We start from the raw sequence: 16,277 nt of genomic DNA, 5'->3' as shown, positions 1-16,277 counted from the left end.
TGACCAAATAGTCCTCTTCATCCACATCTCCGTTTGACTCTCAAAACTAATAAAATGTGTTTTTACACGTTTCATCCGGGGATTTTGTAGCTGCTGTAATCAAAATTGGGTGGTTGGCTCTCACCATGATCCCACGGCCTAAGACCCGCAAACCCATGAGTAATGTAGCATGGCCTCAGTCTCGTACAAGGCAAAGCCATCTAGCTTGGCCAAAAAATTGAAGGTAGATCTTCGACCTAGAAGCAATGTTGTTAGATCTTAACCTTTGAGGTTATCAACTTATGCAGATAATATGCCATTTATCATAAGCCAATAGGTCAACCTAATTGTTGCGAGTAAGGCACGTGATCTGGTTAACGTTTTTTCCGTTTCGGTGGAGTTATTAAAAATTAGACAATTTACTGAGCAAAACAAAACCCCAAATCTCATCGAACCCGGAAGAAAGTATGCAAATCACGTTGGGGCAATAAATGAAGATGGCCACTAGGTAGCTAGCTTCTTCAATATTCACCATTCCATGGAGAAAAAAAATGATGAAAGTTGACACTAAATCAATACAAAGAGCATCAACCAGGCAGGTGCCGTCACTCTCTGTAAAAGTCCACCTTCTATCATTCATTACAAACTTAAGAAACAAGACTTTGATAACATTAAATAATACACACCACAACGTGCGCCACTGAAGCATATACGTATTTATATACGTTATTTATTATTTGAGAATCTGAGATCTTACACAGTAACCAGTAAATATAATACAATAATATACAGATCGCTTTTCAATATTAGTAACACAATCTTCAGAAGTACTCTTCTCTAGAACAAGCTTGTTCATTTTCTGCAAAACCGTAAGCGGCGCCTGCAGTTGCAGTAACACCAATACTGATAGATCGAACAACGTCAATAATGTCAGCTCAGCTCTCAAAAACAGACTCGGAGGCGAGCAGCCTGAGTCAATCCTCACCCATAAGATCCCCTCGTCGACCAGTCTACTACGTGCAGAGCCCGTCAAGAGATTCCCACGATGGCGAGAAAACCACGAACTCTTTCCATTCAACTCCAGTGCTCAGCCCCATGGGGTCACCCCCTCACTCTCACTCCAACTCTTCGCTTGGTCCTCACTCATCCCGCGAGTCATCCTCCACTCGCCTCTCTGCTTCCCTCAAGCCCCAACACCAACGCAAGAATGAACGCAAGTCCCGGAAGCCCTGGAAGGAATTTGACGCCATTGAAGAGGAGGGGCTTCTCGACGGAGAAACCATACACAGAGCCCTTTCTCGACGTTGCTATCTTCTCACTTTTGTTGTGGGATTCATAGTACTTTTCTCTATGTTTTCTTTGATCTTGTGGGGTGCCAGTAAGCCTCAAAAGCCCACCATCAGAATGAAGGTCAGATTCATTTATATATATTTCTTGCATTCATTAATAATTCACGTCTTATATTAACCTAATTCCCCTTTTTTTTTCTTTCATTAATTTGAGTGAAAAGGGAACATCATATCTGTTATTTTGGTTGCAGAGCATTTCATTTAATCAATTCGTCGTCCAAGCTGGTGCGGATTTCTCTGGAGTAGCAACTCAAATGGTGACGGTGAATTGCACTGTCAAATTCACATTTCGCAACACTGCTACATTTTTTGGTGTCCATGTTACGTCAACGCCTCTAGATCTATACTATTCTCAGCTCACTGTAGCCACTGGGACGGTATAGATGCAATTACTACGCTTAGTTACCTCTATACTAGAACTTATTTTATTTTATTATTATTATTAACTTTATGTTCATATGATTTATCTAATTGGTGCTTACAGATACCTAAATTTTATCAATCAAGGAAGAGCCAGAGATCAGTTACAGTCATGATGAAGGGAAGTCACATTCCTTTGTATGGAGGGGGAGCTAGCCTGAGCAGTTTAAATGGTGCACTGGTTGAGCCAGTGGCACTGACACTGAACTTCATGGTTCGTGCAAGAGCTTATGTTTTGGGCAGATTAGTCAAGCCCAAGTTCTATAAGAGAATTGAATGCTCGGTCATTATGGACCCCAAGAAGATGAACGTGGGCATTTCATTGAAAAACAAGTGCACTTACCACTGAAAATCAGAAGAAGTTGATACACTGCAAGAGCTAGTGAATGGCAATTGCAGAGTTTGGGCTAACTGTGCCAGAGCTGACCCAACCATGGGGAATCGAGGATTCAGGATTTTGTTGGGCCAGTAGAAATTGCAGGCACTGGACAGGGGTTGAAATCTAGGAGCAGTCGGTGGTTATAATAATAATATTGTATATTTTATATATAGTTATTTTAATGTGTTTCTGACACTTAAAATTAAATAATATCGATTTTATTTTCATGTGATTTACACGAAACATAAGGCTAAAAGTTGATGATTGGCATTTGGCAATGGTTTGTGAATTTCTCTACCCGGTGAGAAGTGAAGTTAGACGCGTTCTATTTCTTCTATACTAATAGTTTGGATACTATTTTTACTTGGGCTTTGTGCTTATTTGAGTTTTAAGAGATTTTATGATACACCCTATGTTGAGAATTACTAGCAAGCAATATGGCATCTCGATTTTGATATGTATCAAACTTCATGTCATGCAGACCCCAATTGGATCAGCTAACATAAGCCTAGTTTTGTTGTAGAGTAGATAGACTATTGGTCTTGCATTTTGGACTAACTTGGGCCTATTGGATCAGCTAAAATAAGCCTAGACTGGTGGTGTTGGGTCCATAATCTTAAATTTGATTCCTTGAAATGAACTTTGGTTTAACTGAAAGCTTAGAGCACTTGGCGTTCGAACTACCAAATTTTCATTTACAAAGGTAAGCGATTGATTTTAATATTGAAGCCATTTTTATTAGAAGAAAATTTTAAAGAAGAATGTCCGGAAGCATTATTTTACGAGAGAGAGAATATGTTCACAGTCAAAAAGCAACCAAACATATTTCAAAGGATAATGATATTTCACACCTCAAATTATCTCATCAACTCTCACCTTTTAATTTATCTTATTACCTTTTAAAATTGTACTTATTTAACATTAAAAAATATTATTTTATTTCATTCTCTGTCCTTCCCCCCCCCCCCCCCCCCCGCCTCCCTTCTCTCTAGCATGACTATTATCCCACTGCCTATTTCTATCAATAACAAGTTTTTCACCGCCACTACTTATCTTTTTCACCATCAATCCATTGATGGGTCATCTCCACCAATATATAGTAAATTTTAATATTGAATTTTATTAAATTTGATGAACAAGCGGCGGGTTTATTGTTGTTGATGATATTGGTTTTGATTTTTTGTGATAACATGAAATTTTGTTTAATTTCAATTTAAGATGTTATTTAAAGTTACAGTTTAATTCAAATGGTAAATCAATTTTAAAAAATGAGAGAGATGAGAAGTTAATCAATTGAGAGCTTGTGAGAGAAGAAAAATATCTATTCTTTAATAACGGCAATTATGGAAATAAAAAATATGAATTGAGAAATGAGTACCGAAGAGATATATTAAGAAGTCAAATATCACCATTTTATTTGAAACTTTAACAAAAGCCTAATAATCACTAATGGGAATGAACTATCATATTGAAACATATTTTTCTAAAAGAATTATGTTTGGACAACTTATAGAAGTTAAATTTCTCTAACTAATATAAATATAAAACTTTCAACAACCCAGATTGAATGTTCTTTCTCTCGTCTCTCTTTCTTACGTGTGTGCTTCTCTCTCTTCATACCCTACCACTAATCTTAATTGTTAATCTAATCGCACGCCTTTGTCAATTAGCAACATTAACATAATTTAAGAAGTAAGACTACGAGAATCTCATGTTTCACAATTTTTGAAGGGTAATCAACAAATGTGCACCGCATGGGACGCAGTTTAATCCATTGGTTATTCGTGTCTCAAACTGATTATTAATAATTATGTACATTAAAAAAATCGAAAAATGGCTCGCCAATTCCCGACTGGTTTTCGAGTGAAAGGTACGGTCTATCTTTGGCTGCTTTTAAGATTTAACTATTGTATCAATTATTTGATAGCACGTATATAACATGCCTCACGCCATTTATATTCAATCACTTCTTTAAAGACTCAAAGTAACAGATACCAGAAACTAATTTCTTGAAAAAAAAAAATTTAATAAATATGCACTGAGCTGTATTTGATGGGACTGTTTCGTCTGTTATATTATCTGCTACTGCTGCCGGCTGGTACTAACTGGTACTAATAAAATTGGAAATAGATACAAGTGGGATGCTACTGATTCCTGCAATTAGATCATACAATTTGAGAATATAACACCAGAAAGCATAATTTGAAAGAGGCTATGGCTATGTTGAAATTAATTTATGATAGAGCACGAATTTCAATTACACATGTAAAGTAATAAGTAGTAAAAATTCATTATAATTTTGATCGTGTGGTTATAAACGCGTATTCTATTTTAGAGCGGTTTTAATATAATCGAACCCTTCTAAAGATTGAAATCTTCCGGTATGTTACTGTATTTCTCATTTTTTATTCATGATCAGATTATATGATATGATAGCTTGAGATTTTGAATCAAATTTGAATGCACTCGTGGGACAGGACTGCTATCATAACTGATAACACATTGTAAGCAGATCAAAGGAAAAAAAAAATCTGGTATAATTATGTCCTGTAAATTCAAATGATATATATAATTCAATAAAAAAAAAAATCTTCACTGTACACTCAGCCACTTGATTGCCCAGTCAGAACCACTCTATAAACTCTAACGTCAGTCGCTGGTTAAACTAACCATCTCTCTGTTTCTCCTACTCATTTACGGTTACAAATAAATGAACAAATTGAGCAACAATTACAAGAAACCCTTGATGTCACTAAAAAAGAATCTCCAAGTTGCTTGAATCGTGCCGCTTTTAAGTGGGAATTCAATTCATCTCACTGTGACCCAACACTCTGAATCTGACCAATTGGGCCTCTCGTCATCACCCGCCAGAACTCTAATCCGATCCAGCAAGCAATCTCGAGAAGATAAAAATGAATCAAACGAGGGAGAATTGAGCGAACTTGTTACTGATGATGATGATTGAACTGAAACCCATTCTGGAAACCCAAAAGGACTCCTCGGCGATTGCGAAAACTTTTCATCTTTGATGCCCTTTAATGATGGTGACGATGATGAATGAATATGAATACCGCCATCATCACCGGTCTGATCATCAGCGCAAACGAATGGATGATTCAGGAGCATCTCCGCCGTCCATCTCCTCTTGGGATCCTTAAGAAAACACTTGATCAAAAAGTCTTTACCTTGCTCGGACAAATCCCCAGGAATGTTGGGCAATTCATCACCAACCCCAATTCTAATCAATAAAGAAAAGACATTGGAATCTTGCTTGTGATTCCAGGCGGGTTTCCCGGAAGCCATCTCGACAACAGCGCAACCAAGAGCCCATATGTCACAAGGAGCCTCATACTCATTCTCGTTCACTGACTCCGGTGACATGTACAGAGGCGTGCCCCTGCACTCAAAACTCTCTGACCGTTCTCCATCACACGAAGATTTCTTGGCCAGCCCAAAATCAGCAATCTTGGCCTCGTCGTTGTCAAAAACCAACACGTTTTGAAGCTTGATATCGCAGTGAACAAACCCTTTTGAATGAATATGTCGCAGGCCTTTGAGCATCGACCTTGTGTATCTCTTGACATCTGATTCTTGTAAACGACCGTTATTTTGCTTCTTCACGCGATCAGCCAAACTCCCTCTGGAAGCGTACTCTAACAACAGATTATAAAATCTTTCGCCCTTCTCAAAACTGTAATCATCGCCAAAGCATCTCACGATTTGCGGGCAAATACCAATCTGATCAAGCGCCTCCTTTTCGTTCTTCAAAGTAACACTACTGGACGGACAATCAGAACAAGATTTCACTGCCATTAAAGATGGAAACTCAGAAGAAACCTTTGAGGCCTTTGCAAGATTCACACTCCCAAAACTTCCATGACCAATTACGTCTCCTCGAAGCCACTCCATTGCCGTCAGGGAGGGTTTTTTTATTTTTGTAAAGCTAATTTTTTATCTCGAGCCTGAGTTTGAGGGATTAAAAAGAAGAAAGAAAACAGAGGACACCAGCGAGCGAAAGAACGTACGCAACACAAAAACTGTTGGCAACAATAACAAGTCTTCTTAAGTATTTATACTAACTGTTATTACTAAACGAGATTCCTTGTTTTTTATTTTATTTAATATATTAAAAAATATTTAATATTTTTTTAATAAAGTTACTACTTATTAGTAGTTTTTTTAATTTTGGTATTTGATTCAATATTTGCTAGCTCTCTACAGTTAATGCACGTGAAAGGCGAGGGTATTTTCCTGCTTAGGACTCGTTTTCAGACTTTGGACGGAAACTGGGGGGATCCCAGTTACATGAAACGTGGTTCATTCCTTCCTTCCTTCCTTCCTTTGATATTGTTAGGTGGAGTGGATCCCTGCAGATATTTTTTTTTTCTTTTTTTTAAATAAACCATGCCTTTTGTTTATTATTTTGAGAATATTCGGATATGAGTAAAATGAGATTATTATTATTATTATTATTATGATGCTAAGATTGTATTACGATATTTTCTCTTCTTCTTCTTTTTTTAATGAAGGTCGTTAAAATTGAGGAAGCTAATTTTTCTCCGATATGGGGTAAAATGAGATTATTATTATTAAATGAAGCTAATTTTTTCTCCGATGTGGGGGTAAAAGATAATTATATTTGTCTTTACGGCTAATGCAATTTGTGGTCAAATTGCAAAATTTGACGTGTTTTGGTCATTTTCTCTTGGCACAGGCTGACATTTCGTATTTATATGGATAAGGTCGTTGCAGTTGTAGTTGTTTCAAACTTCTATTACTCGGTCTTCTAAGGTGTCTAAGATTTCTTTTACTCTTTTAATAATATTCCTCTTGTGTGTAAGTATTAATAAATAATTATACATTTAAATATACATTGCATAATAAAATTAGAAATGAGCATGAAATAAGAATTTTTAAAAAAATTACATTTCCTCTTTTTTTTTTTTTTTGAGACTGATTAATCATCAGATTACTGCATTACACAGATATTTACAACAACTGCTTATTGTAGCAGAGGTATTACACTGATATTTACAATCGGATATACATGATTGAGACTTACATTATTACAATGAATTCTATGAAGTACATGTCCAATACAAATAACCCCTCACAGGAGAGGATGTCCATACTCCACTTGCATTTCGCAAGGGAGAAGGATATAAAGAACATTTAGCCCCCACAATGCTTTTGTGGGGGCTAGAACCGCTGCCCTCACAATGCTTGTGAGGGCAGCAGCCCACCACTTCGGCCAAGGCCGAAGTGGCTTACATTTCCTCTTAATCTTATAACGAGGAGAAATAATTTGATTTGTGTTCCTTTGGGTGCGTTTGAGATTGAGGTTGAGCAGCTGTAGTTTAAAAGCTACAGCACTAAAGTGTTTGGTAAACACTAACTGTTGTAGCTTTTAAGTTATGTTGATATGATTTTTCACTTGTATAATATAAAATTTATTATATCTTTAATAATTTTATCAAAATTATTATTTAAAATTTATATTTACTATATATTATTAACTTTTGTTTCATAATTACAGTTTTTTTTCACAACAGCTGTAGTTTAAAAGCTACAGCACCTCAATCCCAAACGCACCCTTTGTCAACATTCGATGATTGTTGCGAATTTCATTTTTCGTGGAAAGGTTCATCTAAAATTAGTTGAACTAAATTGACTAGTTCAGCCTTTAAACTTAATTTTATTCTTTAATTGGTTATAGGTAATATGTCACATGAAAAAACTCATCGTTATTTATTTATTTATTTATTGCACACACTTTATTCAGCCTGCACTTCATGAACAAGCACAAAATAAAGAAATTTCCCTTTCAACATTGGGTCAACACTTTTTTGTTCTTACGAAAAATACTAAACTCACTAATTTTATTTATTTATTGCACAGTTTATTCATCCTGCACTTCATAACAATCACAAATTAAAGAAATTTCTCTTTCATCATTGGGTGAAGACCTTTTTTATTCGCACTAAAAATACCAAACTCACTAAACTATGATAAACTTTAAATAATATAAATTTATATATTTTTATTTTCTACCTTGCATCTACTAAAATATTACTTGTAACTAGTTAAATAAACCTACTTAAAAATTACTCGCTAACTCTCAAGAGATAACATGAAATTTTATTTAATACTTACTCATATAAATTCACGTTAAAGAAAATGTTTCATAGATGACGAAGATACTTCTTATTATTTCCCCATTTTAAAAAATAAGACCGACACCATACATGAACGGTGAACCTCCTCTATGTCGTTTTGAAAAATGCTAGCATTATGGTGTACATATATTTTCAATTGATTTGCTTTTAGAATTACTTTTTCACAAATTAGCTTGAAGGAGCGGTTTTCCACAATTGACTGTACCTAGTAGCGACAAAGTTTTTTTTTTTAAAAAAAATTATTATTCAGTTTCTCATTTTTCTAATCTTTTAAAACTGTATTTTAATTAAATCTTTAAAAGTTGCCAAACATACCCTACAAAAGTCTAAATGAATTCATGAAATTATAGTAAATAATTATAGGCCTAGTTCGTATTATGGTGTAGTGGCTGCTTAATTGCAGTTGCTATGGAAAAAGTTGTAGCTATTATAAAAATAATTTTGAAAAAAAATAATAAATATGTCATAGATTTTTTGTTATATCAGTATAGTATAAAATCAACCTAATTTATAAATCGCATAAATAAATGTTTACTAAACACTTTATATCTTGTTTGGGATTAAAGTGTTGTAAAACAAAAATTGTAACCATGAAATAAAAAGTTAATAGTATGTAGTAAATATAAATTTTAAATAATAATTTTGATAAAATTATTAAAAAAGTAATAGATTATTTATTATATAAATAAAAAATCATATTAACATAACTTTCAAACTATAATAATTAGTTTAGTGTTGTAATTTTTAAATTACAGCTACCTAAGCTTAATTTCAAATAGACCCTTAGTTTTATAGCTTTCAATCTATAACTCTGTAATATCTTTTTCCACTTAGTGCTGCAAGGGAAAAAAAAAAAGGCAAAAGAAAAAAATGGTAAATTCACATTAACTTCTACTCGAGACATAAAAAAATCAGACACACATATTTGCAAGTGAATTCACAAAATGCCCACCGACACCCCAAAATCTTGCATTTTGCACGATAATTGATATGTGAACAAAAATATGTGCAATAATATGTACACCTTTTTAATTACATGGCCACCTCCCTCTCTCTCTTTCTTTAATCTTTTATCATTTTCCAACGAGTTTGACACCTTTTTGATTGTCACTTGAAGAAAAAGAGATCCAGTAAATATTTCTTCGCCAACTCTTTAGAATAACAACATCAGAGGCCGTGTCCGTGGAAACTTTTAGCATATGATTCTCTTTTTCTTATGCTTTTGTTTCTTTCAATAAACGCAAATCCATGCAGCTGTCTTTAGACACCAAATCCCTGCAATCGTGTCTCATGTGCGCATTACAGTGACCCATCACTTCGAAAGTTCTGCCTCTTAGATTTTTTTTGTTTTTTTGAAACGGCCCTCTTAGATTTTATTTTCGTTTAAATATATATGATTAGACAATCTCCTTTACCACGTATTAGGCAGATTATGTGAATTATATATATATAATATTCAAATAATTAATCTATCTGTATAACATTGCCGGCCCTATCGTGGAAGAATATAGAGAGGCAAAAAAAAAAAAAGGGCTGAAAAGATATGCATATCCCACAGAAATCCGAATTTACGTTTAGTGGTGTGCATGTAAATCGAAATCGATCTTACGTTTTATCGGCTAGGAAAATTACATGCCCCCAAACTTTTAGCAAACAGTGACCAATGTGGCTATGCATAAAAAATCTTTTCCCTTCTTTCTTTCTTTCTTTTCTTTATGCAGGCCGTTTGTTTTTTTTTTTTTCGGTTTGTTACGTTAAAGAAAGAAGAATCCCCCCGTCAATAGGCTTTGCAGGTCAGAACCTAAAACTTAATGAATGGGAAAAGAATAAAGAATTTTGTTTGATAATAATTGTTTATCGTGTATAAGGAGGGTGTGTTTGAAATTTATATTGGGATAGTTATAACTTAAAAATTATAACTGTAAAATATTTGGTAAACATTAATTGTTATAATTTAAAAATTATATTTATATAATTTTTTTACTTATATCATGTAAAATTTATTATACTTTAATAATATTATCAAAATTATTATTTAAAATTTATATATATTACAAATTATTAATTTTTATTTAATAATTATATATTTTTTAAACAGTTATAACTTTTTTTAAATTACAGAACTTTAATACTGAACAGGATCAAAAATTAAAAAAAAAATATATATATATATATATATGTGGGTGGATAAAGCAAAAAGACGGCAGCACATGCAGGAAGCAGAATCATTGAACTGGTGTTAATGCTTGTAACTGTCGTGAGCAAATAAAGTGGGCGTGGTGGGAGTTGGTTCAGTTCATCCTCTGCTGCAAATTTTATTCAGCATGGCTTTGCAACTTTCTATAATTCATTCAGTAATCAGAGTACCTCAACTTGCAAAATTGCGGTCATCAATCCACCAGCAATCACTCTGTACATACGAATCAAAGATAAGTACATAATTTTTCTGGCTCTGCTGCCCCCAGCCTCTTGCACGTTTTCCACTAGAGTCAGAGAGATCGTATAATTTATTTATTTATTTATTTAATTATCTGTTGTGTTGCTGGCACCATATTTTCAGCCTTGGGACCCAACCATGTTTACCACTCACTACGTTATCTCATCATCTCTCTCTCCCTATCCCAGTTTTATTGGAACTTTGCATTTCATGTTGTCGAGAAAATTTGATGAATGGTGTTTGGGAGGGATACTGTTTGGGACAAATGCGTCGAAGGGACCAGGAATGACGAGCAGACATCTGATGGCGGAGTTCTGCGCACCGGTGTTTTCCGTTAAAGCCTGGCGCGTGGAAGAACAGGAGCAGAAACATCCTGCTCGTCCACGATGTTGTCGTCCGCGAGGCCAATTCCTATAAAAGGCATGAGGCCATTCCGGCTAGAGACCGAGAGGCGAGGAGACCCGGTCGACGGCAGTTGGCAAGACGCGCTCTCCAGCACGAGAACCTAGGCACAACAGCCACGCTTTCCCCAGAACCGCGACGTAACACGCAAGATCTCACGGAGCCATGACAGCCACACTTTCCCCAGAACCGTGGCGTAACACGCAAGGTCTCACAGAGCCGTGGCAGCCACGCTTTCCCCTGAACCGTGGCGTAACACGCTAGATCCCATGTTTTGCCCATAACGCAGCAGTTGGAGTCCCATACCGTCTCGAAAAGAGCGGAAGACTGAGATTCAGAGGAAGCCTATAAAAAGGTAGCCAACGAAGGTAAAAGGGTTAGCATTTTTAAGATAAAAGAGAAAACCACAAAAAAGCCATAAGACCTGTGGCAAGCGTTCCCCGAACCTTCATATCTGACTTGAGCGTCGGAGGGTTTGCGCCGGGAGAACAACCGGCGTACTCTGACTTGTCTGTGTGTGCAGGGACATCCGGAGAAGAAGCATTACTAGGAGACCTCCTGGTCGTGGTAGAGTTGATCGAGCAGGGATCCTGGTCGTAGAACGAGGAGAACCGGAATCTCGCATCAACATTTTGGCGCCGTCTGTGGGGATCCAGAGCAAAAAGCTTCTGTCGGTAGCAAGAAGAGGGGTGGAGTAAGCGAAAGTCAATGGAGATAGGAGGAAGTAGCGCACAAGGGGGTGACATAAGGCTTAACGATTCCGTGACGCTGAGGGAGGTGATCAGCGAAGCACGGGAAAAAGTCATGTTCGACCGGATGGAGCGAATGGAAAAGCAGATGGAAACCTTGACAACCATCCTGCATGAGCTGCGGAACGAGCGAAGGGTAACCCAAGAGGGAAGGGTGAGAGGCGGTGGAGCGGCACCAGGTACCGATAGTGCGGAGAGAAGTCGAACCGCTGGGAGATTTGGCGGTGAGAGAGGTAACGTACCTCTGCGGGGAGAATTTCATAGAGAAAGAGAGCAGTCCCCGGTAAGACAGACTTGTGACGGGGGCGACGGGGTGGTGAACGCAGAGGAAACAGAACTGAGGCAACACTTACATGATGCAGAGCGAGAGCGGGATCAAGCTGCAGCGCGCGACCCTGGTCGCGCAGGACAGCTGGAGGAGGAAGTGCGAAGGCTAGCGCAAATAATTGATGACATGCAAGGGAGGAACAGAGCCCCTGGTTGGAGGATGTGTGTGGATTTCACAGACCTCAATAAGGCGTGCCCAAAAGACAGCTTCCCTTTACCAAAGATCGATCAGCTAGTAGATTCAACGGCTGGACATGGTCTGCTTAGCTTCATGGACGCATTCTCGGGATACAACCAGATCCCCATGTACGAGCCGGATGAGGAGAGCACGGCTTTCATCACTAACCAAGGTCTGTTCTGTTACAGGGTGATGCCATTCGGTCTCAAGAATGCTGGGGCCACCTATCAAAGGCTGGTGAATAAAGTCTTTAAGCCCTTGATCGGGAAAACCATGGAGGTGTACGTGGACGACATGATCACCAAGTCCAAAGTCCCGAAGGAACATGTCAGACATCTCGAGGAGACGTTCGAGCTTTTGAGGAAGTATAAGATGAAGCTCAACCCGGAGAAGTGTGCTTTCGGGGTCGAGTCCGGGAAATTCCTGGGATTCATGGTGAGCCATAGGGGGATTGAAGCAAATCCCGAGAAGATCCAGGCGATTGTGCAAATGACGTCTCCTCGAAACCTGAAGGAGATGCAGAGCCTCACGGGGAGGTTGGCGGCGTTGAGCAGATTCATATCCAAGGCTACAGATAAGTGTCAGCCATTCTTTCAAGTGATAAGGAGGGGAAAGAAAACGGAATGGACCCCAGAATGCGAGGAAGCCTTCCGGAACTTGAAGCATTACTTGCAGCAAGCTCCGCTACTGTCCACACCGAGGGATGGGGACAAGTTGAATCTGTATTTGGCGGTATCTGATCGGGCCGCCAGTTCCGTTCTGGTGAGAGAGGAAGAAGGAATTCAGTATCCGATATACTACACCAGCAAGGCCCTGCTCGACGCTGAGACCAGATACCCAACGATGGAGAAATGGGCACTGGCCCTTGTGGTTGCTGCTCGGAAGTTGAGGCCGTACTTTCAAGCATTCCCGGTCTCGGTAATCACCAACCAGCCATTGCGTCAAATTCTGCACAAGCCGGATGCCTCTGGTCGGCTCGTCAAATGGGCTGTAGAACTGAGCGAATTCGACTTAGACTATAAACCCCGCGCGGCGATAAAGGCCCAGGCAATGGCCGATTTCGTAGCTGAGTTCGCGGAGCCTGAAGTATGCTTGGATCAGCAAGATGCAGATATAGGCAACGACGAAACTCAAGTATGGCAGATATCTGTGGATGGGTCATCAGGAGAGCGGGGTTCAGGAGCAGGGATTGTCCTGGAAGGCCCAGAGGGGGAGGAGATCTCTTATGCTGTAAAGTTGGAATTTGCAGCCACAAATAACCAGGCAGAATATGAAGCCTTGATAGCAGGGCTGGAATTGGCTAGGGCCGTGAAAGCGGACAGAGTTAAGATCAGAACCGATTCCCAGCTGGTTGCGAATCATGTCAGTGAAAGATTCCAACCAAGAGAGGAGAAGATGGAACAGTACCTAAGGATAGTCAGGCAGATGATGGGGAAGTTCGAAGCAGTGGAGGTGATACAAATCCCCAGGGAGCAGAATAGTCGAGCAGACATTTTGGCTAGGATGGCAGCCGTCGCCGACCCAAAAATGCCAAAGTCGGTCCCCCTAGAAGTAAAGTCTCGCCCGAGTATCGAGCAAAATTTGGGGGTGTTGCGGATAGAACAAAAAAGCTCGTGGAGGGACCCGATAGTTTCGTACCTTAGAGACGGGGTCTTACCACCAGATAAGCTACGGGCTCGGAAGATTAGAGCTCAGGCCTCGAGATACACGATGATCGATGGGGTACTGTATCGACGAGGATATACATTACCGTTCCTTCGGTGTTTGGACGATGACGACGCGGATTACGTGCTGAGGGAAGTGCATGAAGGAATTTGCGGAAATCATTCTGGCGGGAGGTCCCTGGCCCACAAGGTCTTAAGGCAGGGATATTTCTGGCCGACGATGCACCAGGATGCGCAAAGGAAGACCAGGAGCTGTGCAAGCTGCCAGAGTTTTGCAAATTTTTCTAACCAACCACCAGAGAAGCTCACCTCCATGGCCTCCCCTTGGCCATTCGCTCAATGGGGAATTGATCTGATCGGCCCATTGCCAAAGGGACGAGGAGCAGCAACACATGCGATAGTCGCTATAGATTACTTCACGAAGTGGATAGAGGTAGAAGCCCTTAGCAGGATCACAGAGAAGAAAACAACAGACTTCGTGTGGAGAAACCTGGTCTGTCGATACGGGATCCCATATGCCTTGGTAACGGATAATGGCAGGCAGTTCGATAATCACAGCTTCAGGGATTTCTGCCAGAACCTCGGGATAGAGCTGAAGTATTGCTCGCCTGCTCACCCCCAATCGAATGGACAAGTAGAAGCAGCCAACAAGACAGTCAAGAGGCTTCTGAAAACCAGGCTCGGAGCAAAAAAGGGTGCGTGGGTTGACGAGCTGTCAGGTGTGCTATGGGCATACAGAACAACCCACAAAACCGCAACGGGGGAGACACCGTTCGCTTTGGCTTTCGGACATGAAGCGGTCGTGCCGGCTGAGGTAGGAACGACCACACACCGGACAGATCATTTCAATGAGCAGGAGAGCGACGAGCAGATATGTTTGAATCTTGATCTGCTAATGGAGAGGAGGGAACAAGCAGCCGAGCGATCAGTCACTTACCAACAGAGGGTTGCTCGGTATTATAACCAGAAGGTGAACATACGGCAATTCAGGGTCGGAGACTGGGTACTGAGAAGAGTGAATCAGAGCACCAAAGATTCGACTCAAGGAGTGCTGGGACCGAATTGGGAAGGGCCGTATAGAGTCAAGCAGATAGCGGGGCCCGGAGCTTACAAGCTGGTTCGCGCGGACGGCCACGAAGTGAAACGCCCATGGAACGCAGCACACCTCCGAAAATACTTCCAGTAAGACTTGCTCACATTTTAAAGCAATTTCTGCTCATGCTGTCTATCTTTTATTTTTATGTTTTATGTCCGAACAATTTCATGTAAGTCAAATCCTGCCATTAATGTAACGTCGACGAATTTATTTCGCTTGAAAAAAAAAAAAAAAAAAAAAATCCTGAGGCATGCAAAGGCTCGCCAAGTCTCAGAGCCTGTCTTATGGCGAGACAGAAGCCAAGCATGCCAGGATCTGCTCGGCCACGAGAAGGCAGCAGAATCCAAATCGTTTGAAGAAAATCCTAAGGCATGCAAAGGCTCGCCAAGTCTCAGAGCCTGTCTTACGGCGAGACAGAAGCCAAGCATGCCAGGATCTGCTCGGCCACGAGAAGGCAGCAGAATCCAAATCGTTTGAAGAAAATCCTAAGGCATGCAAAGGCTCGCCAAGTCTCAGAGCCTGTCTTACGGCGAGACAGAAGCCAAGCATGCCAGGATCTGCTCGGCCACGAGAAGGCAGCAGAATCCAAATCGTTTGAAGAAAATCCTAAGGCATGCAAAGGCTCGCCAAGTCTCAGAGCCTGTCTTACGGCGAGACAGAAGCCAAGCATGCCAGGATCTGCTCGGCCACGAGAAGGCAGCAGAATCCAAATCGTTTGAAGAAAATCCTAAGGCATGCAAAGGCTCGCCAAGTCTCAGAGCCTGTCTTATGGCGAGACAGAAGCCAAGCATGCCAGGATCTGCTCGGCCACGAGAAGGCAGCAGAATCCAAATCGTTTGAAGAAAATCCTAAGGCATGCGAAGGCTCGACAAAGTCTCAAAGCCTGTCTTAGGGCCAGACAAAAGCCCAGCATGCAAGGATCTGCTCGCTCGCGAGAAGGCGAGCAGGCTCCAAAGCATTTGGAAAGTTTTCTACGGCACGCAAAGGCCTCACCAAGTCTCAAAGCCTGTCTTACGGCGAGACAGAAGCGATCAGCGTTTCAGACGAAAATTAATTCATGAGTACGACACGAGATAGTAATCAACAACATTTTTATTAATGGCTAACAGAGGGGATAAATT

The 16,277-nt window shown here is 39.9% G+C and overlaps 2 protein-coding genes across 2 annotated transcripts; one reads left to right on the top strand and one right to left on the bottom strand.

Moving 5' to 3' along the window:
• Positions 1 to 751: 751 nt before the first annotated feature.
• LOC18036812 lies at positions 752 to 2,261 on the top strand. Its single transcript, XM_006425847.2, has 3 exons — positions 752 to 1,389; positions 1,520 to 1,705; positions 1,813 to 2,261. The coding sequence occupies exons 1-3, from the start codon at positions 907 to 909 to the stop codon at positions 2,095 to 2,097; spliced, it is 954 nt and encodes a 317-aa protein (XP_006425910.1). The 5' UTR covers positions 752 to 906; the 3' UTR covers positions 2,098 to 2,261.
• Positions 2,262 to 4,677: 2,416 nt separating this feature from the next.
• Positions 4,678 to 6,186, bottom strand: LOC18036811 (mitogen-activated protein kinase kinase kinase 18). Its single transcript, XM_006425846.2, has one exon. It carries the CDS (start codon positions 6,034 to 6,036, stop codon positions 4,936 to 4,938), a length of 1,101 nt encoding a protein of 366 aa, XP_006425909.1. The 5' UTR covers positions 6,037 to 6,186; the 3' UTR covers positions 4,678 to 4,935.
• Between the last annotated feature and the right edge of the window lie 10,091 nt (positions 6,187 to 16,277).

This window comes from Citrus clementina, unplaced genomic scaffold (genome assembly GCF_000493195.1).
Source record: "Citrus clementina cultivar Clemenules unplaced genomic scaffold, Citrus_clementina_v1.0 scaffold_7, whole genome shotgun sequence".
Lineage (NCBI taxonomy): Eukaryota > Viridiplantae > Streptophyta > Magnoliopsida > Sapindales > Rutaceae > Citrus > Citrus x clementina.
Note: the sequence above shows the minus strand (reverse complement) of the source record. Positions and strands in the feature narration are given on the sequence as shown.